Here is a 17,399-nt window from a genome sequence, read left to right as displayed (position 1 = left end):
CATACACAAACACACACACACACACACACACACACACACACACACACAAAACTAATAAATGTAGGGAAAAGTTGAACGATTCAGGCATAGGGATGTAGTTCAGTGATAAAATACTTGGTTAGCATGTGTGAGTTTTGTCCCTAGCACTGTAAATAAATAAAAGATTCAGAATCTAGCACAAATTTTCTCCTTTTTGGTAGGTTTCGGATTTTGTGTGTGTGTGGAGGGGTGTGCTATCCCTTGTCGTACTGGGGATGTCGTCCTCATGCATGCTAGACAAGTACTCTACTCCTGAATTATATCATACCCAGTTTATTTTTAGAGTTTTTGTTTTGAGACAGAGACTCACTATATAACCTAGGCTGACCTTGAACAGTTACAGTACTCCTTACCTTAGTTTCCTGGGTACCCGTTTGGCACTAAAATGACTTTATTTCTGAGATTTTTTTATTACTTACTTTTGTCTCTGGTTTGCTATTTCTGAGTGTAGTGAGTTTGGGGGATTGGAACATAAAGTTTATTTGTACTATTGTTCTTCTGAAGAATGGATAAACAGTTTTAGACTATTTGAGGAAACAAATAGTTCCTCAACTCTTTGGTAATTTTCAGGACATCCTGTTTTCCAAATTAAACCATTATCTTATTTCACTTTAATTTATGTTTTTAATTTTTTCTTTTTTTAAAAATATTTTTGAGAGCTGGGTGTGGTGGCACACGCCTTTAATCCCAGCACTCAGGAGGCCAAGGCAGGTGGATCTCTGTGAGTTCAAGGCCAGCCTGATCTACATAGTGAGTTCCAGGACAGCTGGGGCTACAGGGAGACCCTGTCTCAAAAAGACATATATATATATATATATATATATATATAGACATATATATATATGTCTTTATATATATGTCTATATATATATATAGTTTTGATTTATTTATTTTTATTTTGTATGTATGAGTGTTATACCTGCATGTGTGGAAGTATACCCATGTTGTACAGTGCCCACCATGGACAGACAAGGGCATAACATCCCCTGGAACTGGATGTTTTTTGGTGGGTGGGGGGAGGTCATGTGACTATGTAACTCATACTCTTGAGTGCTGAGATTGCAGGTGTATGCCACCACAATCATCTTTTTAAAAAAAATATTTTATTATTTTCATTTTATGTATATGCGTGTATTGCCTGCATGTAGTTAAGTGCACCCGTGTCGTCCACTGCACGCGGAGGTCAGAAGAGGCTATCTGGATCCCCTGGAACTGGAGTTACAGACAGTTGTTAGCTGCCATGTGGGTGCTGGAATTCGAACCTGGGTCTTCTGCAAGAACAACCATTGTTCTTAACCATTGAGCCATCTCCCCAAGAGCCCAACAGTTTTTAATTTTAATGAAATCTAGCTTATTAGTTCTTTCTTTGATCGATTCATGCCTTTTTATGTTACATCTAAAAAGCCATCACCATACACTAAGTCATCTAGATTTTCTGTGTTGTATTCTGGCAGTTTTATAATTTAATGTAGTTACCATGAAGGATGTAAGCTCTGTGTCTAGATTCTTTTGTTTTTTTCTGTTGCATGTGTTCGTCCACTTTCAGCATCATTTGTTGAAGAGACTGTCATTTCTTTATTGTATTGCTTTTGTTCCTTTGTCAAAGATTGGTTGACTATATATTTTGCCTGTCTCTTCCTGGGCTCTCTTTTCTCGTCTGTTTATTCTCTCACCAGTAGCACACTGCCTTCATTGCCAGTTTTATTTTGTTTTGTTTTTTGGTCTTTTTGAGACAGGGTCTCATTGTAGCCCCAGCTGTCCTGGAGCTCACTATGTAGACCAGGCTGGCCTTGAACTCACAGAGATCCCCCTGCCTCTGCCTCCCAAGTGCTAGGATTAAAGATGGGTGCCACCACGCCCAGCAATTACCACAGTTTTATAATGTCTTAAGTTGGAAAGTGTTGTTAGTTGTCTAACTTTTTATTCTTCTTTAATACTTTGTTGGCTGTTTAGGGTGTTTTGTCTCTCCATATAAAATTGAAAATTGATTTGTAATTACCCTATAAAATAACTTGCTGGTGTGTATGTGTGTGTGTGATTGAGCCATCTTCCTAACTTCAGCTTACTGGGATTTTGGTTAAGATTGTATTAATTTATGAGTCAAGTTCATAACAGCTGACATCTTTTGTTTTTAAAGTTATCTATAAAATCAAATACATTGTTGCTATTATTTTGAACAAATTCTGTTATGTTAATTATTTTATCTTCATTTATTTATGTATGTATTTATTTATTTATTTGTCTTTTTTTGAAACAGGGCCTCTCTGTAGTCCCAGCTGTCCTGGAACTCACTATGTAGATAGGCTGGCCTTGAACTCACAGAGATCAGCCTGCCTCTGCCTCCCGAATGCTGGGATTAAAGGCTTGCACCCAGCCCCTAGCTTCATTTATTAATTCCCCTGGTCTTCTTCCTTTTGTTATATAGATTGAAATTTTTAATTTTTTTGAAATAGGTTCTCATATATCCTAAGCTAGCCTCAAACTCACTGTGTGGCCAAGGATGACCTTGAAACTTTTATTCTCTTGCCTCTGTCTCCCAAGTATTGGGATTATAAGGATATACCATCATACCCAGTTTATGAAGTTGCTAGGGATTGAATACCGAATACAGGGTTTCATGCCTGCTAGCAAGCACTATACTGAGCTACATTCCTGCCCTACACCTGAATTCTGAATTACATACTTCTTTGTTTTTATCTATTTAAAAAATATTTTATTATTTTTATTTTATGTGTATGAGTGTATTGCCTGCATGTATGTGAGTGCACCCGTGTTGTGCAGTGCTGTGGAGGTCAGAAGAGGACTTTGGATTACCCTGGAACTGGAGTTAAGGACGGTTTATAGCTTCCATGTGGGTGCTGGGAATTGAACCCGGGTCTTCTGCAGGAGCAGTCAGTGCTCTTAACTGCTGAGGCATCTCTCTAGCCCCTGAATTACATACTTTTTTTTTTGGCGGGGGGGATCTTTTCGAAACAGGGTCTCCTTGTCGCCCCAGCTGTCCTGGATTCACTATGGAGACCAAACTGGCTTCAAACTCACAGAGATCCGCCAGCCTCTGCCTCCTAAATGCTGGATTAAAGGCGTGCACCACCACGCCCAGCAATTACATTCTTCTTACTGAAGAAAAACTGTTGACATTTCTTGCAGGATGAGTCTACTGACAGCATGTTCTCAAGTTTTGCTTCTCTGAGAAAGTATTTCTTAATCACTTTTACATAGAGTTTCACAAGGTTTTTTTTGTTGTGGTGGTTGTTCCCTCCACACTTTTTTTTGTGTCTTTTTGAGACAGGGTCTCTCTATAGCCCTAGCTGTCCTGGAATTCACTATGTAGACCAGGCTGGCCTTGAACTCACAGAGATCCACCTGCCTCTGGCTCCCAAGTGCTGGGATTAAAGGCGTGCACCACCACACCCTGCCTCAGATTTTATTTTTATTATGTGTATTTGTGTGTTTATGCAGTCAAGAGTGTGGGTGCCCTCAGAGGCCAGAAGAGGGCATCAGATCCCCTGGAGCTAGAGTTACAGGCTATTGTGAGCCACCTGATATGGGTGCTGGGAACCTAACTTAGGTCCTCTGTCAGAATAGCAAGTGCTCTTAACCACTGAGCCATCTCTCCAGGCTCTGCTTTTTATTACATTCATTTGTATTCTCCCCTGGCCCCCATCACCAAGTGAATCTCTGGGATCAAAATTCAGGTTGTCAGGCTTGGTGGCAAGTGCTTTAACCCCCTGAGTCATCACATTGGCCCTGTTTTGTTTTTGAGATGAAACAAATTCTCTTTCTTGGTTTCCCAGGCTGGCTTTGAACTTGTAATTCTATTTGTGTATGCTTGTATGTGTGTGTGTGTGTATGTATGTATGTATGTATGTATGTACGTACATACGTACGTATGTCTTTGAATTCAGAGTTTGGACTGCCTCTGCCTCCTGGAGTGCTGGGATCAAAGGTGTGCGTGATGTCACCATGCCTGGCTCTTTTCTTTTCTTTTCTTTTCTTTTTTTTTTTTTTTTGGTCTTTTTGAGAAGACACAGGGTCTCCCTGTATCCCCAGCTGTCCTGGAACTCACTATGTAGAACAGGCTGGCCTGGAACTCACAAAGATCCACCTGCCTCTGCCTCCCAAGTGCTGGGATTAAAGGCCTGCACCACCACGCCTGGCCATTCTATTTTTAAATTTATTTTAATTAATTGTGTGTGTATGTCTGTGCCTGTATAGTTGTGTCCACCCCATTTGTGGGTGATACAGAGGCGGTGTCTTCTGTCCATCTTTTCCTTTAAGCGCCACGCGTGTTTCAGTATTTACTGAGAGTAGAAGAGGGTGTTTGATCCCCAAGAGCTGAAGTTACAGGTGATTATGAGCCACCCGATATGGGTGCTGGAACTAAACTTAGGTCCTCTGGAAGAACAGGAAATCCTCTTATTCACTGAGTCATCTATCCAGCCTTCAAAGTATTTTTTAGTAATGTTTTAAATATGTCTATAAACCAGGCATCATGGCCCATGCCTATAAATAATATCAGTGCTCAGGTAGCTGAGACAGGATGTTTGAGAGCTTGAAGCCAGCCTTGGTAACAGATAAATAGTGAAATCTTATCTCAGTGAAATAGTAAAATAAATATGTTTATACTTGATTTATAGCTGTGTCTACTTACAAGATTTAATTCAAAGATTTATTTATGTATATGAGTGTTTCCCTTCATGTATGTATGTATGTGCACCACATGTGTGCAGTGCCTACAGAGGCCAGAAGAGGTCATCAAATCCTCTAAAATTGGAGTTAGAGGTGGTTGTCAGCCACCATGTGGATGCTGGGAACTAACTTGTCCTCTGCAAGAGCAGCTGGTAGCTTAACTGCTGAACCATCTTAACAGCCCCCAGAAGATTTAATTTATATGTATCTATCTAAGATGTGAATGTAAACTGTAATATTAATATAATTTAATGAATTATCATATTGATATTATCATAATTAAATCAAGTCTAAACAGATAGGGGGAAAATATATCACATTTGTAGTAACCCTGTTTCCCTGTCACCAAAGTTTTTTGAATTTATAAAGAAATGTAAATGGGGTTGGAGAGATAGCTCAGTGGTTAAAAGCACTGGCTGCTCTTGCAGCGGTCCTGGGTTTTATTCCCAGCATCCACATGGTGGCTAACAACTGTCATAATTCTAGTTCCAGGGACAATCCAACACCCTCTTCTGACCCCTGTGGGTATTACATGACACAGGTGCATTTGCACACTTGCAGACAATATACTCATACACATAAAATAAAAACAAATACTAAAAAACAAAATGTAGTTACTATTTTTAAATTTTTATTTTGTATGTGTGTGATCATGATACTAGTTTGTGGGTACATGTGCCATGGCCTAAGTGCCACAGTGTATTAGAGTTCAGAAGACAACTTTTTGGAGTTGGTTCTCCCCGCTATCTTATTTTTTTTATTTTTTATTTTTTTGGTCTTTTTGAGACAGGGTCTCCCTGTAGCCCTAGCTGTCCTGGAACTCATTACGTAGACCAGGCTGGCCTTGAACTCATAGAGATCCGCCTGCCTCTGCCTCCCAAGTGCTGGGATTAAAGGTGTGCGCCACCACGCCCAGCCTCCCCTCTGTCTTTATGTGGGTTCTGGGGAAATTTTTTTGTTTTTTTTTGTTTTTTGAGAGAGTGTCTCCCTGTAGCCCCACTGGCCTGGAACTCACTATTTAGACCAGGCTGACCTCAGTTTCACAGAAATCTGCCTGCCTCTGCCTTCTGAGTGCTGGGATCAAAGGCCTGGCAATGATGTGCGCTACCATGCCCAGTGGTTCTGGAGATTTTTAACTAAGATCACCAGGCCTGCACAGCAAGCACCTTTACCAAGTGAGCTATCTCACTAGCCTGTGTGCAGTTATTTTTAAGAAGCATGTTTAACTAGGTCATGTATCTTAAAATAGGTTAATTTGAATTGTACTTGTTATTGAAACTTGACTTACTAAATTAAGAACATTTCATTTGGCTGGGCATGATAGTGCACACCTTTAATCCCAGGCAGAGGCAGGTTGCTCTCTGTGAGTTCAAGTCCAGCCTATTCTACATAGTGAGTTCCAGGCCAGCTGGGGCTACAGGGAGACCCTGTCTCAAAAAGACCAAAAAATAAATAAAATAAAATAAAATGAAGTAATATAAAATAATAAAATAAATAAGATAAAATAAAATAAAAAGAAAGAAAAGCCGGGCATGGTGGTGCATGCCTATAGTCCCAGCACTTGGGAGGCAGAGGCAGGCAGATCTCTGTGAGTTCAAGGCCAACCTGGTATACATAGTGAGTTCCAGGACAGCTGGGGCTACAGGGAGACCCTGTTTCAAAAAGAAAAATAAATAAATAAATAAATAAAATAAATAAATAAAGCTACAGGGAGACCCTGCTTCAAAAAGACAAATAAATAATAAAATAAAAAGTTAACTACAGGGCTGGAGAGATGGCAGTTAAGAGTACTTGCTATTCTTCCTGAGGACCTGGGTTCAATTTCCAGCACTCACATGGTGGCTAACAACAGTCTGTAACTTCAGTTCCAGTGGAGCCTCTTCTGACTTTTGTGGGCATTGATCCAGTTCCTCTTCTAACTTCTGTGGGCGTTGCACAACACAGGTGCACTTACACACAGGCAATGCACTCATATACATACAACAAAAGAATACAATGTTTTTTTAAAAGGTGTTAACTGCTATAGTCTAGATTTTTTTTTTCAGTTTACTCAGATTGGTAAATTTTCCCTCTCTTTCCAGAAATACATGCTACAGGATTTAACTACCAGAATGAAGATGAAAAAGTCACCTTGTCATTTCCTAGTACGCTCCAAACAGGTAAGGAGACATGACTTTTCTGTCATTCTATGATAATAGTGGCATTTTATGTCTTCCAGGGAAATATATTATCTGCCATTTCTTCTCTCATTTGTTTATTAAAGTATTAAGAAAGAGCTTCCCCCCCCTAAGAATTCTGGGTTATGGAAAGAACAGTTTGTAATTCCTGTCTCTTCATGTGCTTCTTAAGCAACAAAAAAGCTATACCAAAACCTAAGGATCATTTACTGTATAATAAAGCAAATTGCTTTTCAGCTTAAATTTTTAAAAAATATTTTATTTTTTAAAAATTTTATGTGTATGAGCGCATTGCATGTATGTAAGTGCACTCATTCCTGCAGTGCCCGCAGAGATCAGAAGAGGGCATTGGAGCCCCCTGAACTGGAGTTACAGATGGTTGTTAGCTGCCATGCATGTGTGGAGAAGTGAACTTGGGTTCTCTGCAAGAGCAGCCAGTGCTCTTAACCTCTGAGCCATTTCTCTAGCCCCTCAGCTTCAATATTTTTTTTTTTTCAGATTGGGTTTTGTTCTGTTTTATATGACACCAGGAGGGAATGACTTACAAAGAAACTGCCCCACGGTCTGTCACAGTGGATTGGCTAACTCTCCGCAGTGGCTTGGCTGGCTCCACCCCTCCTTCCCAGAGTGCCCTGTGCTCACTCCTCAATCACTCCCACTTTTCAGAGGAATGAGTAATTTCTGGGCTACACTCCACCCGTTTCCTCTGGCTCTTACAAATTTTCCTCCATTTCTTCCATGATTTCCCTGAGCCCTGGAGGGGGTGACGGTGCAGAGCAATCTCTCTTGTATCATGGCGAGATAGTGATCTCTTGAACCTCTCATCATCTGTCTTCAAGACATGGCTGTTCTATCCCAGTGGTGTTTCCTCTACTATGAAGACAATGGAAGTAGACACACCTAAACAAACATGAATGTAAAAACAAATGTCTAGAAGATATCCCAGTAGGTAGGTGTACTGTATTCATAAAACAGTATACTTACAACAGCTTCTCCACCTGTGTGGCCTTCCCTGACACAGGGGTTTGGCCTGGTCTACAGCACCAGATGTGTGTTCCACCCCTAAGAGCAGGCTTTATCTAATTAGAAATTTGTCAGTTGTACATATGTTAGTCAAGCCATTATTGCACTTGCAGGCATTGCTTGGCATGTCCATAGTGTGCAGCATGCGGTGTCCATTGCTGAGTAGAATCATAGGGGATCCTTTCTTCCCCAACCATCTGCATAGTGCCTTCTGGCACTAGGAAAGCCATCCATCCAGTGGCATGAAGTTTTTGGTTTAGTCTCAGCTCCATCTCTTCTCCTGTGCTCACATCATGCAGTGTCTTCAGCAACATGGCCTTTCTGACCTTTGTAGCATACAACCAACATTAGTGGCAATAGCCTTGGTTAATTTGAGGACCTCTTGGATCTCTCTCTGACCAACAGCTCATAGGGGGTAACCCATTCCTAGTATTGTAGTTTTTCTTAACAGTTGTATAGTTTGGGGAGCCTCTGTTTTTATCTTACCCAACCATAAAACTCCCAAGAATCTTACGGCTATAGCTGGCCTTTGTTTCTTCAGGTATCTTTCAAATGTGTTTCACATCTGTAAAACACTCGAAAGTTAACATCATATATTAAATTGGTCGTAGACAAAGTCTAACACAGCATGGAAAGGTTTTATCTATTTGTATTAATGTCTTTCTCCATAGATCTTTTGTTAGGTACCATAGTATGGTAAGAGGCATTAATTTGGCTACTTCTTTACTATCTTTAGTTATCCCTTCAGAGTCATTCCACATTCTGAGGATCTTACATGGAGTTTCTTTGTAGTCTTTTATCCTTGATACACTTACAGGTGCTGGCTCCAGTTGCCTAACCCTGTACCCGGCTAAGAAGGCAGGGGGGTTCTCTTGTCCCCACTCTACCTGTTGGTTTCCTGAGTCAGGCAGGCCCTGGGTCTGCTTCCTGACTGTAGCCATATCTGTTGTCTCTCCATTAACCATACCTGGCTGTTGGGGGAGGTTGTGGTGGGAAAAACTGCCTCCACCCCTAGCATAGCCTTTTTTTTAAGGAGAGGAATGCACCTTTTTTAATCTTTGGGGAACCTTAACCACCCCTGGGACAGTTTTTAATCCTTTGAATGCCTTTTGTAAACTGTTCTTCTGGTTTTAAAGCCTTCCAGAAACTCCTTAGTACTGAATTTGGTTTTCTATCAATTTTTTCTTTGGGAATTTGGGCTTGACATAAATCTTGCCACATTTGTCTTTGAGTAACCCAAACAGACCATTTCTTCTGTTTGGTCTTTTTTTTTTTTAAACAAATATCTCTTTATTATTTTTATTTTGTGTGTACCCATGTTGTGCAATGCCCGCGGAGGACACAAGAGACTGTCAGATCCCCTGGAACTGGAGTTACAGACAGTTGTTAGCTGCCATGTGAGTGCTGGAATTTGAACCCGGATCTTCTGCAAGAACAGTCAGTGTTCTTAACCGCTTGTGCTATCTCTGCAGACCCTGTTTGGTCTTTTTTGTATCTCTTGTAGGGTGTTCTGTTACTCTACAGACACATTTTACACTCTGGTCAGAGTCATTTAGATCCACTAAAGCCTCTCACTATACACAGATCCTGTCCCATTAGTCAGCTTTGGTATTTTAAGAAATGCTTTTATCTCACTTCATCTTGTACTGATTAAGTTTTCTTCTCTGAGGAGAATGCTCCACACATGATTTTTATGTACCATCAGAGGTAGATTATGTAGTGAGGGCATGGAAGGAAGATTTGTTGGTATGTATTATTATTTGACATAAAAACACAAAGAAACAGGGAAAAGAAAAGAGAAGACCTTCTGAACTTAATATACTAGAAGAAAAAGAAATTACATGCAAATCAATTAGTAAAGCCTTAGGAACTTGATAAATGAATAAATGGAAAGGAACAGATAATTCATAATGAAGAAAATGCGAGTAACTATTAGACATGTGAAAAGATATTCAGCTTCCTAGTAATGAGAGCTATCAAAAAAAGTTATTGTAATACTGAACCAATTTTTGCTTGTCATGTATGCTGAAGGTGAAAAATTTCTTGATAGGGGCTAGAGAGATGGCTTAGCAGTTACGAGCTACTTTTGCAGAGACTCCCAGTTCGTTCCCAGCACTCATGTCAGGTGAACCACCTGAAACTCCAGTTCTAGGGGATCTGACACCTTCTGGCCTCTACAGTCATTCATATACCCATAAATAAAAATAAAATAAATCCTAAACTGCTTAATTATATACAAATGCCTTCATAATACTCTTTGGAAATAAATCCATGTAATTATTTTGAAAACCATTCTATTAGTATATTCCAAGAGCTGACTTTTGACCTCACAGTTCTGCTAGCATGAATATATTCTAAGGAAAAGTTGTAACCAAATACATTCTATATCCAAAAATGTCTTAGTGAGATATGTTGTATCTAATCTTTTCAAAAAATTAGAATTGGACTAGAGAGATGACTCAGTGCTTAAGAGCACTGGCTGCTTTTCCAGAGGACTGGGGTACAATTCCTGGCATCCACATGGCAGGTAACAACCATCTGTAATTCCATTTCCAGGGGATCTGATGCCCTCTTCTGACCTCCACAGGCTACTACATGATAAATGAAATAATTTTAAAAAGTAGAGTAAACGTATTTTTAAACTAATTATGATTTATCAATATAGTGAAATATATTTAGTAGTAAAGGTTTATATTCTTACTAACATTATATAAAGTGCTTATTATAAAATTGAAAAAGCAGAATATAAAATTACATATTCAGGTTGATGAATCCTGTCTCTAAAATAGTACAAATGAAATGATACTTAGGTGGGTATAATGGCTCACACCTGTAACCCAGATTTAGGAATTAGAGACAGGAAGGCTAGAGGTTCAAGGCCAGCTTTGAGACCCTGTATCAACATTTTCCCGATACTTCCCCTGTAGATGACTAGGTTATGTCTGAATGTTAACACAGTTGGTGTTTTTAAATACTTATTTTTACCTTATTTTGTGGTTTCCAATTTTTTTGTCTTTTTAAAACAGTTTTATATGTATATATGTGTGCATGTTCTTGCTAAGTAAGCATTCTACTAACTCAGCTACATCCTCAGCCCCTATCACTAGAGTTTTTTTTTTTTATCAGGAACAATGGAAACTACACTCTAATGACCTGTGATTATTTAAAATATTAAGTGAACCAGATTTTAAACTTAGATTTTTATGTTTAATCAAACTATGAATTTGTGTGAGAGCAAAATAAAGGTATTTTCAGAGCCAGCAAGATGGCTCAGTGGATAAAAACATTGTCAATGTGCTCACAAGCCTAATGACCTGAATTCAGTCTTGCCATCTCATAGTGGAAGGAGAACACTAATTCCCCAAAATTGTCTACTGATCTCCCTATGCATGCTATGATGTGTGTGCTTTCCTCACATACACAGTAATTTAAATTTAATAATTTAAATAATAAATTTAATACAAGACATTTTTAGCTGGGCATGCCTTTAATCCCAGCATTGGGAGGCAGAGGCAGATGGTTCTTAGGAGTTCAAGGACAGCCTAGTCTACATTGAGAATTCTGGGCCAATAAGGGCAGTGTAGTAAGGCGGCGGGGCGTGGATTTCCTATTTGCATGGTGTTAGAAAACTAATTCCTGTAAAAATGTGTAAAATAATGTTTAAAATTGAAAAATGAAGACAGTAATACTATCTAAGCAAGTATTTAGTATTTAATATTGAGAAGTCATTGGCCTCTTGGCAGCAGAGTGTGAGGAGTTAAGGTCCTGGACCTGCCAGGACCTGCAGCTTACAGGTAAGCTGAGAGTACTATAGCACCTTTAGACTATGAACTGTTATTTTGATATAAAGAAAATAAGCCAAACATAGTGGTACATGCTTTTAATTCCAGCACTCTGGAAGTAGAGGCAGGCAAATCTCTGAAATTGAGGCCAGCTTGGTCCTACATATATATCTCCTATGTATACCTTTTAATTTCTTTTCAGATAGGGTCTTCCTTTAGCCTTGTCTGGTCTGGAATTTGCTAGTAAACCAGGTTGGCCTCACAGATATGCCTGCCTCTGTCCCCGGAATGCTGGGATTAAAGGTGTGTGCCACAATGCCTGGCTACCTATATATACTTTTTTTTTTATAACATAGACATGGTATATGTAATATTTTGCACCTTTTTTCTTTGCTCCTTAAATATGTGTACATACACAAAAGCGCACGCACGCACGCGCGCGCACACACACATGCACACACACACATACACGTCATTTATTATCCCCATTAAATTAGAGCTGCATCATTTTTTCCTGTGTTAGGGATTGAACTTGAGGTCCTGTGTGTACATTAGGCATGTCATTACTGAACTAAACCCCGAACCTCTTTTTTTATTTTGTTTAATTTGGTTTGAGACAGGGTCTCCCTGTAGCCTCAGCTGGCCCAGAACTCACTATGTAGGCCAGGCTGGCTTCTCTCTCACAGAGATCCACCTGCCTCTGCCTCCAGAGTACTTAGATTAAAGGCATCCACTAGCATACCCAGCTCTAACCTCTTTTTAGAAAGTTTTATTTCAAGACTTGATCTTACTATGTTGCCCAGGTAGGCCTTGATCATTCAGTTCTCCTGCACCAGCTTCTCAAGGTAGCCGAGGTTGCATGTCTTTGCCACCACACCCTCTAAGCTGCTTTGCGATGTATTCATAGCACACATGACAAATGTCAAAGCTGTTTTAAATAATAGTAGGAACAAGTCAGTCAAAGTACCATGGTTGTGCTTTGTATGCGATGATAAGATGATAAACACTTATCGTCATAGTGTTTGATATTTTTAGTTATTTGTAGGGTTTTTTTTTTTTGTTTTTTTTTTGGTCTTTTTGAGACAGGGTCTCCCTGTAGCCCCACCTGGCCTGGAACTCACTATGTAGACCAGGCTGGCCTTGAACTCACAGAGATCTGCCTGCCTCTGCCTCCCAAGTGCAGGGATTAAAGGCGTGCACCACCATACCCTGCAAAATAAAGTCTTTTATCTTTTCAGATTTTAAAGGATTGCAGAAGTGGTCTTAGGTGTTAATACAGTGAATATTGAGCATATCCTAAAATGTCTTTAATAACTTTTAGTCTCTTCAAAATTAATAGTTTCAAGATCTGCTGTAGGTTTAGAAATAATTATTATAATCTCCTAAACTTTCAACATTTGTTTTTGATGGATTTTGTGATTTTAGTTGTTAAATTTATAAATCAACTTACTATATTTTAAAAAATTTATCACTCAAACATAAGTAAATTGGATATTGAAATAAAAGTATCTGATTTCAGGAAACACTGTAGTTATATGTGAATAGGTATAAAATTACACTAACAGCAACCAGTTCATCGTGGTATTAATTTGATAAGTAAAATTTGTCAAAAGTCCTTTTTTTCTATGCACCCTAAAATTCTACTATATTAATAGTAAATACTTTGATTAGTATTGTATAATGTGATACTAGTTAAATTTTTTAATGATTTTTAAAAAACTTTAACATGTGTTTTGTTTGAATTTCAGGTAATTATCCTTTCCAATACTCTGTATTTTGTTTAGTAAGCCCCTTTTTGGAAGTGGTCACTGTCAGTATCTTGTTATGGTTTTATGGCCTTGGAGATTTAAAACCGAGAAAAACTGTAAGCAGCCTTTCTTATTTAGTTATGAGTTTTAAATCTACTTTTGTTCCAAGTAGTTGAAAGTAGATTTACTATGAAATATGAATTATGTTAAAAATCTTAACAGTTGAGTTACTGAAAACAGACTGCCAATTTCATCTGTGAAATTATAACAAAATTCCATCAAACAATTCCAATCCAAGGTCATTTTTTTAAAATGTGTTGTATTTTCTTTGTAAATTTTATTAATATGAATACATCTGCTTTAAAAAAAGTGAATTCCTATAGAAAATAGAAAATGAGTAACCGTATTTTATTTACTAAAAAAATTGTATTGTTTATTCTTTAGTATCCATCATTAAAAATTCTTATAGATTCTCATAACTGTGTTGGTATTTACTGCTCCAGTAATTTGTCATTCTCCAGAAAGAAAAAATATTCATGGGGATTGGGAGTCTAGCTTGGTGACAGAGTGCCTGTTGAGCACTCATGAGGCCCTAAGCTCACCCTTAACACTGTATACAATACTCATTGTCCTTTGAGATACTCAAAGTGTCTGATATCTAAAGAAGGACCACAGATGTCTGTTCAACTGAGCTTCAGTGAAACTGTTACTGTTGTTTTCTAACATGATTATTTTAAGAATGTGACACTTATTTTAGTGGTGACTTTGCTACAAAAGTTTGGAATTTTTTTCTTAAAGTGCTTTCAGGACCTGTTTGTGATACATAAGAAAATCAGTTTAATTACATCATAGCCACACAAGTTTTTGTGTAGAAACTGTGTGCCTTTTGCCATTTGCCTAATGTGTAGACTTGCACACCTTGTGACTTTGGACCTTTCCAAGAGCAAATCAGTTTTAGAGGATGAAAATTCAACTTTAAGATCATTCAAAAAGATGTCAAGGGAAAAAAAGTGAAGAGCATTGATCAATGTCAAGTTCATTGCTCTATAACATTTCAAGATATAGTTTGAAACATTAGGATATGAAAGCTTTGTGTGATTGGCTAGTTTCTTTGATTTGTTAGCCTCACATGTTCTAGATCTTATAAACAGGCACTTCAAAAGGATCAGGTCCAAAGTCAACATTTTTCTAAGTTGTGTGTATATGTGTATAACTTGATTTGTAAAATGTAGAATGAGGTTTTTGTTCTGCATTGCATCTGAATTTAGCAGGTGACTACTAGGTAATAATTATTTTTATTTTGTTACTAAAAATAGAACACAGAGAATTGGTTGTAGTGATACACATCTTTAATCCCAGCACCTGACAGGCAGAGGCAGGTGGATCTCTGTAAGATTGAGACTAGCCTGGTCTACATAGTTATTCTGGCTAGCAAGGGCTACAGAATGAGATCCTGTCTCAAAGAAACAAACAAACAAACAAAAAACAGATAAAAAATAGTACATATAAGCAAAAGTAGTACAAATAGGCAAAAAACACATTTTGTCTGAATTGGTTTTGCTTTTAAACAATAGGACAAATATTTATGTTGTATGTGTTTGTATTTAGTAATTTATTGACTAGATATATTTCTTTAGTATCAATGTTCAGATGATTGAGGTGACTTTAAGAGTTTATTTAAAACCCTTTACTTGATCAAATCATTGCTTTTCTCTCTAGTTTCTTACAGTGTTCTATTTGGATTAAAGCAATAGTGTGTGTCATTAATAAAAGAGTAATTGGCTACATTTTTCTAAGATACATGAAGTTATCTAAAAAGACTAACATGATATAACTGGCAGACAGCATGAATTCTTCCTGCTTATTAGTTGTGTGGCCTTTGGCAAGTTATTTTTCCTCAGTTTCCTCATCTGAAAAATCAGGACCCAACTTTCAGCTTTCTTTTCTTTTCCTTTTCTCTTCTCTTATCTTCTCCCCTCCCCTCCCCTCTCTTTTCTTTTTTCTTTTTTTTCTTTTGAGACAGGATCTTGCTGTTTAGCCCCAGCTGGCCTGAAACTCATTGTGTAGAGCAGGCTGGTCTCGAACTCACCGAGATCCTCCTGCCTCTGCCCCCCAAGTGCTGAGAATAAAGGCGTGTCCCACCATGCTTGGAACTTGGCTTTATTCATAAATTGCCCCATGCACAACTGCATTTGTCACACATTTAATAGTAAATATTTCCATTCCTGTTCTTCATGTATTGGTAATCTGAGGCTTAATGGAACTACTTTCTGAGCAGTCAATAGAGGGTCATCTACAGTGCCAGGACTATTTGAGAAAGGAAAGTATGTTTTGAACATTGTAAATAGCCATTGAAGATATGTCTTGGGGATGTATTTTTGATACTTATATTCATTAACATCTCTGTTAAAGTTTTTATTTATCCCCAATCACAGGTACAGGAACCTTAAAGATAGATTTTGTTGGCGAACTGAATGACAAAATGAAAGGTTTCTATAGAAGTAAATATACTACCCCTACTGGAGAGGTACGCTATGCTGCTGTAACACAGTTTGAGGTATGTGCTGTTCTATTCTATTCTAAGTCTTCCTTAAAAATTATTTTTATTTTATGTGTATGAGTGTATTGCCTACATGCATATAAGTGCATATAAGTGCACCTGTGTCGTGCTATGCTCAAGGAGGTTAGAAGAGGGTAATTTATTGACTAGATATATTTTTTAATGTGTTGTATTTTCTTTGTAAATTTTATTAATATGAATATGTCTGCTTTAAAAAAGTGAATTCCTATAGAAAATAGAAAATGAGTAACCTTATTTTATTTACTAAAAAAATTGTATTGTTTATTCTTTAGTATCTATCATTAATAATTCTTATAGATTCTCATAACTGTGTTGGTATTTACTGCTCCAGTAATTTGTCATTCTCCAGACAGAAAAAAATATTCATGGGGATTGGGAGCCTAGCTTGGTGACAGAGTGCTTGTTGAGCACTCATGAGGCCCTAAGCACACCTTGGTCCTGGAGTTATGGGTGCTGGGAATCGAACCTGGGTCGTCTGTAAGAGTGGCCAGTACTCTTAACTGTTGAGCCATCTCTCCAGCCCCGATTATATTCATGATTTTAGAATTTGTGTTTTTAGCATTGTTTCTGTTTACAGAAAGGAGGTAAGTAGGGCTGGAGGGATGACTCAGCCATTAATAACACATACTGCTATTCCAGGTGATTGAATTTGGTTCCTAGGACTCTTGTCAGACAACTCAACTGTCTGTAACTCCAGCTGTAGGGAATCTGACACCCTCTGCCTCCAGATACCTGGACTCAACCTGCACATTCTCTCTTGCTCTCTCTCTCTCTCTCTCTCTCTCTCTCTCTCTCTCTCTCTCTCTCTCTCTCTCTCTCTCTCTCTCTCTCTCTCTCTCTCTCTCTCTCTCTCTCTCTCTCTCTCTCTCTCTCTCTCTCTCTCTCTCTCTCTCTCTCTCTCTCTCTCTCTCTCTCTCTCTCTCTCTCTCTCTCTCTCTCTCTCTCTCTCTCTCTCTCTCTCTCTCTCTCTCTCTCTCTCTCTCTCTCTCTCTCTCTCTCTCTCTCTCTCTCTCTCTCTCTCTCTCTCTCTCTCTCTCTCTCTCTCTCTCTCTCTCTCTCTCTCTCTCTCTCTCTCTCTCGTGTGTGTGTGTGTGTGTGTGTGTGTGTGTGTGTGTGTATGTGTGATAAATGAAAATAAATCTTAAAAAAGAAACCTTTAGCACTGGCCTAGCCATTTCATGGTGCATGTGTGGAAGTTAGAGGACAACTTGTAGGAGCTGGTTCTCTCCTTCCACTGTGTGGGTCCCAGGGAGCCATACTCAGGTTATGAGGCTTGGCACCAAGGAATTTTTACCCAGTAAGCCATCTTGGCCCCCTCTCCCTCCCCTTCCTCCTTTCCCTTTTCCTTTCCCTACTCCTT

At 38.6% G+C, this 17,399-nt stretch overlaps 1 protein-coding gene across 1 annotated transcript in view; it reads left to right on the top strand.

Annotated features, from left to right (window-relative positions):
* Positions 1-17,399, top strand: part of LOC103743834 (puromycin-sensitive aminopeptidase-like protein) — a 57,036-nt gene that overhangs the window by 22,150 nt on the left and 17,487 nt on the right. The window contains exons 3-4 of the mRNA XM_008845329.2: positions 6,810-6,887; positions 15,894-16,015. Of these exons, the coding sequence (XP_008843551.1) occupies positions 6,810-6,887; positions 15,894-16,015 (200 nt within the window). The remainder of the gene's footprint in view (positions 1-6,809; positions 6,888-15,893; positions 16,016-17,399) is intronic.

The sequence above is a fragment of the Nannospalax galili genome, unplaced genomic scaffold, assembly GCF_000622305.1.
Source record: "Nannospalax galili isolate Female #2095 unplaced genomic scaffold, S.galili_v1.0 scaffold1382, whole genome shotgun sequence".
In the NCBI taxonomy this organism is placed as follows: Eukaryota; Metazoa; Chordata; class Mammalia; order Rodentia; family Spalacidae; genus Nannospalax; species Nannospalax galili.
The sequence above is the reverse complement of the archived record's forward strand: the minus strand, read 5'-3'. Positions and strand labels throughout refer to the sequence as shown.